At 37.3% G+C, this 9474-nt stretch overlaps 1 protein-coding gene across 3 annotated transcripts in view; it reads left to right on the top strand.

Annotated features, from left to right (window-relative positions):
• LOC140935803 (proton-coupled folate transporter-like) overlaps positions 1 to 5618 on the top strand; it is a 10633-nt gene extending 5015 nt beyond the window's left edge. For all 3 annotated transcript variants that reach the window (XM_073385368.1, XM_073385367.1, XM_073385366.1), the window contains 4 exons: positions 1 to 814; positions 1803 to 1886; positions 2593 to 2743; positions 4837 to 5618. The exon at positions 1 to 814 is cut by the window's left edge and continues 301 nt beyond it. In XM_073385368.1, the coding sequence (XP_073241469.1) occupies positions 1 to 814; positions 1803 to 1886; positions 2593 to 2743; positions 4837 to 5011 (1224 nt within the window). In that variant the 3' untranslated portion in view covers positions 5012 to 5618. The remainder of the gene's footprint in view (positions 815 to 1802; positions 1887 to 2592; positions 2744 to 4836) is intronic.
• Positions 5619 to 9474: the final 3856 nt, after the last annotated feature.

Below are 9474 nucleotides of genomic sequence, written 5' to 3'. Positions count from 1 at the left end.
CTTCTTCTAGCAATACCATCAACAATAATTTTTGGAACATGGAGTGAAACAGAAGGACGTAAAATTGTGCTTGTTGCCTCTCTGTTAGGCATTGCATTACGCGTGGCTCTAGTTTTTATCATCATTCACTTTCAGGAGCCACTTTATTTTTTTGTAATTGTGAGTCTAATGACAAGTGCACTGGGTTATAGCACCAGTCTAATGTCATCTTGTATGGCTTATGTTGCTGACATTACAAGCAGAGGACAAAGAACCTTCAGAATACTTTTCCTGGACAGTGCTGCTGGTATTGGAATTGGCTTAGCCTACTTTGTTTGTGGTTTCTACTTAGAATGTATTTGGTTTTATCATTTGCTCTGGCTTGGTATAGCTGCCTGCATCATGAATATTATATACATTGTGTTTTACTTGGAGGAAAGCCTTCTCCTTCCTGGTTTCTATGGGTCAAGTACAATATTTAGTTGTCAGGACTTTCTCGAAATTTGCAGAGTATTTACACATGAGCCTGGAAATGGACGTAGGTGGCGCTTACTTACCTATGTCGCTTCCTTTGTAGTTGCAGGAATAATTTTTACAGGAACAAACAGTCTATTAATTTTACATGCCCAAACTTCACTTTGTTTTTCAATGGTTTTGACTGGCTATTTAGCTGGAGCTCTTTGTTTACGCTATATATCAAGTTTGGTCAGTGTCAAACTGTTTCAAAGTGTTCTAAAAGCTTCAAATAATTGGATCATTGAGGCTGGACTAGTGTCCTTATTCGCTGGCTTGATTTTAGCCTCATTAAACACTTCAACTCGCTTAACTTTTAATGGTAAGTTCAAACTGCTATTAATTTTTTTTCACATTTTAAGTAAACATAACAGTTTTTGGTCAACTCCTTTGTCAGGGGTGGATCTAGGGGGAGGGTGTGCACCCCCCCCCCCCCCCCCTGAGATGACCTGTGGTTTTCTAATGCAATAGGTATTCTGCAAAAAGAAAAACTATGTGGTTTATTGGTGTTGAAGTAGAGCAAGAGACGAGTGCACCCCCTCCTAAAAGAAATCCTGGATCTGCCCCTGTTTGTATTGACCTGCAGTCAAGATGAAGAAAAATAATTTAATATGCTTATGACACATTTTGACTTTAACCCTTTAAGTCCCAATAGTGCTCAAAATCAATTTTCTCCTAACAATATCCATAGACTATCATGAGCAAAGTCTATGAGAATTAACAAAATGATCACAAAGAGAAAAATATTTGATCTTTTGTCAAATTCTCTCAACTAATTCTTCAAGGAAATGTATGGAGATCAGTTTGGAGAATTTGTATGTGGATATTGGGACTTAAAGGGTTAAATTCAGTGAGAGGGTCATAAGACCTAAGGAGTGCACCCACCCCTCCCTTGCTAAAAAATAGGTTCATGAAGACATACTGGACTCTTAGAGCATTCTGGGGGAAGAAATTAAAGCTCTTTTTGTGAATAAAAGATTTTAAGGCTTGTTTTGGAACATAAAAGCATTGCCAGCACTAATTGTCACAATTGAGAACAAATACATCAAAGTTAGGACTAATGGTACTGTAGCCCTTGATTAAACTACGTAAGTAAAGGGACATACTAGACACTTTGTTGTAAGGTTAATTCTCAATTTGAACACTCAACGGTGAGGGTAACAAAAAAGTGGAAATCCAAACAAGAAGGTGTGAGAAGACTGTAGTTGGAAGGATAAGGGAACTTGGTGATGAAAAAAAAAATAGTAATAATGAAAAAATTGCCATTATAAAATTTATTTTATATTCTTCTATTTTTCCTTTATTCTCAGTGCCTGCCCTTCAGTTATTGGGTGTCTTGCCTCAATCAGTTATGAAAGCCACTTTATCTAAGCTAGTTGAACCTCAGGAACAAGGTAATAACCAACTCAAAATAAAGTAAGACACTCCTAGCTACATCATGAATTATAATTGTACTAGTAGGCTTACCCTATTTACTTGAATAGGCCCCTGTCACTGATAAGGTGCCTAGGTCCCGATGCAATCAAAATCAAAAGACATTTCTGTTAGTTACTGAAAATAATAATAATAGTGATGTTAACAATATATTCTTTGTCACATCCAACTTTCAAATAAATGCTGCTCTCAAATAAGTGTTGCTGTTGAAAAGCACCACATTAGATGCATGAAAAATTTAAAAAGTGCGGCAGCACTTATTTGGAGAAATATGGTATACCCAGGTGGAGGCTTACAAAATGACTCAATATAAGAAAATTCAATTTGAAACAGGCTGATAGCAAAATGTACCTTATTTTATGCACATTGAAAAATTCAAAGTACCGGTTTTACTGGTAACTGCAACTGGAGCATACTAAGCAAGACATGTACAGATAAGGCCTAGGTGCCTTTAATCAAGAGGGCTATATGTGTAAGTGGGGGCCTCGGGGTTTTATTTAGCGTTTTTATATATTTTTTTCCATGACAATTCATTGAGTTGCACATTAAGCAACTCGGCTGGATGTTGAACTTATTTTATTTTTTCCTTACATTTTTATGAAAATGACTTACACATGTTGCATTAAAACTTGTAACTAACATGCAGATTTTTACCTAATTTTCCAGGTATCCTGTTTGCAATTTTAGCTTGTTTGGAGAGTGCATCGAATGTCTTTGGAGTGTTTCTTTTCAGGCGCATATATGATGTCATGCCACTTTCTCGTTTGTCGTTTGTTATTGGGGCTCTTTTACTGATTGTTCCTGCTGTACTTGTTGGGTAAGTGTAATGTTATGATGTAAAGGCCATGTTCTCAAGCTGCGTTTCCCCACATATAAACTTTGCCTCAGTTGTTCAAAGGCTGGATAGCACTATCCATTCAAAAAATAACAAGAACGCTCTTAATATTGGAGTTAAGTCTCGCTTGCTTGGAGATTAGATAAGAAATGAGGAGGCGATTAATTCTAGACGAGACAGGATTTACGCGCTAAAGGTTTTTTAACTTCCTACTTTATCAACGGTCAAGTATTCTTCAGGATATTTACTTTTTATATCGTATTTGACGATTTGTTTCTGAATTCATTTAGTACACGTGTTACCGACGACCAGAGATACAACTGCTGTTGCAGGCTATACACGTGTATAATTACACTAAAATTCAAGGGCCTCGATTCGAGTTCGTGATGAGAACATGGCACATCATTTCACTCATCGGCAAAAATAAACTGCATGCTCATCACAAGACTCATTTGCATACAATAAAAGTTTACAACACCCATCCAGTTAGCCTTTGCTAATCAAGATTCTTCTTTTTTTTTGACCATTGAAGTGTTCACTTATTCCAAAGTTATCAACTCTTTCAAGCGAATTAGTGGACTGACCTGTTCTGGAAAAGCTCTAAATTGCATTTATTGATCTTTACTAAACTTTCTTCGCAAGACATGCGTGGCTTTGGTCACGCAATGATTCTTATTCCTAGTTTCCATGGTCTCTGCTAGGAACGCCTGGGACCCCAACCACCCTTTTGTGTCCTGAATACAAAGAAAAACGGCTTGCAGATTATGAGTCTCACAGCTTACTCAAGTGAGACTAAATGTTACTATCCAGAAGAAAAGTCTTAGGGAAAGCAAATGCCCCATCTGTTGGATAGAGATCAGATTTATCTGGTGGATAGTGTTATCCACCTTTTGAACAGCTAGACCCTTTAATGTAAGGATTTCCCAGTTTAGTTTGAAAATGGTGTAACATATACAGTCGACTACCGATAACTCGAACCCTCGCCAACTCGAACCTTGCGCTAACTTGAACCAAAATCGATTTCCCCTGGATTTCTGTCATACATTCACTGTAATTTTACCCTCGGTAACTCAAACCCTCGATAACTCGAACTGCCGCTAACTCGAACCAATTTTCGTTTCCCCTCGGGTCATTTTCTATATAATTTTACCCTCGATAACTCGAACCATGTTTTGAGCCCTTAAAAAGTCGGGGAAAAAGCCGTCTACGGGTGTCCGAAACATTGAATTTTGGATTTCCTATTGACGTGTTGTAGGAGTATAGTTTACTAGTAGAGGAGGCTGATGTTGATTGTCACAGGCTAATGTGATGCAGCTTTTCTTCTCAAAACAGTAAAACGCATGCTCTATTTAGGCTATGTTTTGTTACGTTACCTTCTGATTTATAATCTAGAAGTATCTTTTAATTTTCACTTGACATTTCTACAATTAAATGTGATTAAAATGTTCACTGTGCAGTAAAAACTGTTTTTTACCTTACTCTCGGCTATTTTCTTTGGGATATTTTCTTCGGGATCCTGATAACTTGAACTCTCGATAACTCGAACCTTTTTTCGATTTCCCTTGAAGGTTCGAGTTATTGGGAGTCTACTGTATGTACAAAAGCAGTGATTTTGTTACAAATAGTTATGGTGAGTCCTGGGACCCATCTTGTGAAAAATCATGAGTCCCAGTCCAGATCCATTGAGTCTCAGTTAAAAAAAACAATGAGTTCCTGGGTCTTTTGAAACCACACATTTACTCTGAGGACAGACTCCAAAACTCTTTATTACAGTTTACTGAAATAAAAATATACTCCTTCTATTGCAAAGCACAACCAAGACTAAAAGAAATAGGCGTTGTTTAACGACAGCCACAGACAACACACAAACAGGATATTCTACAATAACATCTTCAGATCAATCAATAGATCTTTGCATCCTGTGGGACGCATACCACAAATTATTTTGTGTCTTTGGGATTTTATTCATTAGGGACACAGGATGTAGAGGTAACAAAATCACTGCAATGGTCTCCACATCCAATGTATAAACGGTATAATAATATTTATTATTTTTTTACTGTTTGCTCTTTCAGGTTTGTTCAGAAAAATGAGAGTCCCACTACAGAAATTCTTCTTTTTTCTAACGAGAGGTCTTCAGAGTCTGATTTTGGACGGCAGTGCACCATAAGCAGCAGACCTAATCACTTTCCTGTGTTGAACTCAGCAGATCTTAATGGTTATGATTATATTCCTAGTGGTGAAATGTAAATTGAGAAGAGTTATGCTGCCCAGGCAGTTTTAGTTAGGGGTGAAGTGGGGAGGGGGGTGGGGGTGTGTTGAGGCCTGTAGAGTTAATTCAGATTGCAGTGCATAGGTTACAGATAGCATTTAAGGATCAGATTTGGGGAACAGGTGAGAAATCCTTCAAATTTTTCCCTTTCAAAATCAAGGATGGCAGCTGCATAAATGCTGAGTGTTCACTTGTGTGAAAAATATACATACAGCACAGGCTGAGTACAGGGCTCAAACACACACCTTTCTATGCCCATTTGGTTAACTGTGGCATCTTTGGCTGTTACTTTGTTTAGTTTTTTAAGCAAACAAAAATAACTGTTATGTAAATGGTGACTGGGCAGTGCTGGCACTGATTAAACAAAAATTTATTTTTTACTTTTTTAAGGTAAATGCTTTAAGAAATTGTGTATGCTGTTTATTAGCTAAAATAATAAGATTTTTATCATTTGAGTTTCTACCAAGTTGCATGTCTATGAAGCTCTTAATGCTTCAGCAAAAAACAAATTTTATTTATTTAAAGGTTTTAGCTACTAGAGGGAGTAAGACATTTCCGTACAAGCATCACCCAAAAACAAAGAAAGCAAAGGAAAAAAATTTGAACCAAAAATAAAAATGGACCAAGTGTTTTCCACTTGTTCCACGCTTGTCAACTACAAATGTAAGTGGTCACCTTGGGAAAAGTGACAGCTTAAAACAAGTTTATTGTTGGATACAGGCTCAAACAGACTAAAAGTTCATCATTGAAATATGAATAAACTCTTTCACTCTTAGACCGATTTATGGTAACATGATTTAGCAATAAAATTAACTTTTAAATCTTTGGATGAAATCATATAATGTTTCCATTCAATTAAAAACTCTCTGGCAGATCTCTTACATAATACTACTATATTTCTTATTTATACCTGTTTTTGGAAATTTTTGCTGCGGTGACCTTTACAAGTGAAAAGTTTAGGATGGCAACAAGGAGTGGTATTTCAGTTCTGATGAGACAGATTAATATTCAAGGGTTTTCTGTTTTTCTTTTGCCAAAAGGAAATCAAGGACATAACTGATCTTGACAGGCCAAAAAATTGTAGTCAGAGCACTGGTCAACCTCGCTCCCAGGGTTCTCTCCTACCCGTCCCTACGGAGCGAGAGATTCAGAGAGACGGATAGGAGAGAGAACCTGGGAACAAGGTTGAGGGGTGGTATGGTTACCTCATGACAAAGTGACCAATAATAATAATTTTTTAATAGGTATAGGAGACAATAATTATTATCATAAAATAACGTGATATCCCTTATGCCCTATCTGTTTCAGGAACATTGTTTCCTTCATGAACTGTTTAAAAATGGGGATTACTTTTATTACCTTCGTATTCATGTTTAAACTAACTTGTTATTTAGATGCGCACAGTTGTGGTTCAAATTTTTTTCCCTTTGTTTTTGGGTATGGTAATGTATGATTATTGAGAAACAGGAGGATAAAATAACAACCAAGGATTAAATTAAACCACATCATACGCCATTGATGATGGCACAACTTATTATTAGAAATTCCATTATGTATTGCTAGTTTCCCGACGTTTTCTTTAATAAAAAAAAGATCTTGTCCGCTAGGTGTGGTACGGGGATACAGTAACGTCTTAGTCACTCCAAGTCGCGACTGTGCTTAATCAAGTATAAAAGTTGCTGACGGTGTGAAAATGAAACATGGAGGCAAGGCAGAAAATAGTATATAATAATTAATAGAAAAAAAATGAATAAGAAATTGGAAATAAAGGATGATGCATGAGATAAAAACAATGACCATTTACTTCTACAATAGTTTTTACAATGGATATTGCTTGTGTCATGTCCCTTGTGTGAATTTTTTCTTGCTTTTTAATTTTTTTTTTACGTACGAACGAATCTTTTATCTCCAGGAAACTATTTATAGAATAGTATACTCAAAAAGAAAACATCAGAACGAGTTGCGCAGAATTGCCTCTTTATGCACGTGCACACGTTGCGTGCCTATTTCTGATAGGCATACTAAACGTGCAACTTATTTTGTAACGTTGCAAAACGAGTTGAATAGCGATGTTGCGCGTTTTACCACCCACGAAAAAACCTTGCAACCTTATTTGTTGCAAGCAAGAGCTTATTCTAGTTGCAAGACAGCTTCGTATGTCGGTGGTAAAATACGCAACATCACTATACAGCTCGTTTTGCCGCAATGTTGCAAAACAAGTTGCACGTTTTACAGTAGCTTAAGGCTTTTTCTGATTGTCCATAATTTATGGCGAATCTGTTCGTGTATTACCTGCTGCATATGTATATACAGGCATGTGCATGATATCAGAAAGAGAAATCGCATATAAAATGTGTGCGAGTGTCAGTTTCCCAGTTTCCAATTAAAAGCGATTCATAGTTAAGGCAAAGTCGTCAGATGATTCTTACCGATGGCATTTCTCAACGTGATTTTCTGAGTGAGTTTTCTTTTGAGGCTCCGTTTGTGGCCTTTCCAAAGGTCGAGGGCGAAGCTTTGGAAAATAAGAAAAAGTGAACGATCTACTTACGGAATTTGCAAGGACAACAGCGTTATAGCTTTCCCATAGCATTCGATTTTTCTCTCTTCTTATCTTTGCTTCTTCTATTCTTTTTTTCCTTTCGAAATCCTCTTTCTCCTTCCTCTCTTCCTCTTTTCTCCTGATCTCTTCTAAGCGTTTCCTCTTCATTTCCTCCTTCAAGTGAAATGCTTCAATACTTTTCTTCTTTTTAATATCCTCCCTCTTTGCATAGAGTTGATCATCGTACTCTTTCTCCTTTTTGTCCTTAAAGGCCAACGCACTCTTTACATTTGCAGCTTGTTCATGTAAATTTAAGCCCTTCAATTCCATTATCAATAACTCTGCTCTCCTCCTTTCGAGTTCAATTGCATCTTGCTTTTTACGTTGTTTAATGAATTTTTTACTTCTTGGGTTAATGTACGGCCTGGTTACCACCCACTTTACGGGATTCTCAAAACTTCCTTCTTTGCTTGAATCAGCCTTTACTGTTAATCTGGGTTCTCGTACTTGAGGATATTTACTCGTAGCCCGTTTGCTTCTTAATTTCATCTCATGCGCACTCAAATTCCCTCGCGCTTCTCGCACGGACTTCCTTGCTTCTTTAAGAACTGAACTGAAATTTTTTCTCAGAAATCTTTTTTTTTCAATGATATCGCGTTCTGCCAATTCCGACTCCTGTATAGTTGTTTCAGGAGTATTTAACTTGTCCTCCAAGTCAACTTCATTGAAACAATTGTCATTAACTGACTTACAAGGATGAAGTGCTTTTAATTCATAAGCACTCTTTGTTGTCTGAATTGTATGAAGAACGGAGTTTCTTGCCTGTGCCCCATTCTCGAAATCCATGGCCTGGAATTTCGTTAGGATATCTTTATGCTTACAGTCTTGTTGACTTGCATTAGACTGGTACAGCTCTTGACTGAGACCATCTTCATTAACACCAAATCTCAAATTTGACGCTTTATTGGCTATCGGTTTAGCATTATACACAGAACGAGCTGAGCCATGTGCTGTATTGATTCTAGAATCGCTACCACTATCAGTTTCCCATTTACACCTTTTGTCGCCCTCAGTGACGAAGGCTGACTCAACAAGTCTCGCTCCCACAGCCCTTTGTACTCGACAAAAATCATTGTCGGTATAAATTACAGCGCTCGTGTCAGAACTTGATATTTCAGTATCATATTCGGATTCAAATAATGAAGATGATTCTTCGGCTAAAGTAGCAGAGCTAGATCTCCGGGATGAAATAACTGGAAACGCAGGAGAAAGCCATGACTCGCTGTAGTAGTAAGCGGAATGAACACTGGAGTTTTCTATTTCCGAATCAGTTAAGGCCAAGCTTTCTATATCTCCCTCATAACTTGATCCTGTACGTGTTAAAAGCCCACTACTTGGCGCTTGTATTGAAGAAATCGATGACCTGGACATGCTGCTGGTGTCGTTTCAGTGGCGTTTTTTGAAAATCACGGTGATTTCATTGCTGAGAAGCACTCTTTTCGGACGTAAAGTTATTACAAGTGCACGTTTCCTTTTAACCACAGACACTTTAAGTAAACAACGACAACAATAAGTTTTTGTCTCGAGTAGCAATTAGCGAGTAAGGAGAAAATTAGCTAATGTGGCATGGTAAATTAATTCCCAACAGAGTTGAAAATCATTATACCTCCTCTTCAAATTCCGCTGTTTTCACATCGTATGCTGGAGTAGAAAGATACTGTGCGTAACGTATGAGAGTTTTTTCAAATGCCTACATCATAGGCATATGGCAACTTTCCTCATCGCAAGCAAAAAAAGATTGGTATTCAAAAATGTCTTTTCTTCTCGAGAGTTACAAACGTTCAATCGAGTCCAGTTACCTTTATTTGCACAAGCTACAGGCAAAAAGTATTTTTTAGTGTC

This window comes from Porites lutea, chromosome 4 (genome assembly GCF_958299795.1).
Source record: "Porites lutea chromosome 4, jaPorLute2.1, whole genome shotgun sequence".
Taxonomy (NCBI): domain Eukaryota; kingdom Metazoa; phylum Cnidaria; class Anthozoa; order Scleractinia; family Poritidae; genus Porites; species Porites lutea.
Note: the sequence above shows the minus strand (reverse complement) of the source record. Positions and strands in the feature narration are given on the sequence as shown.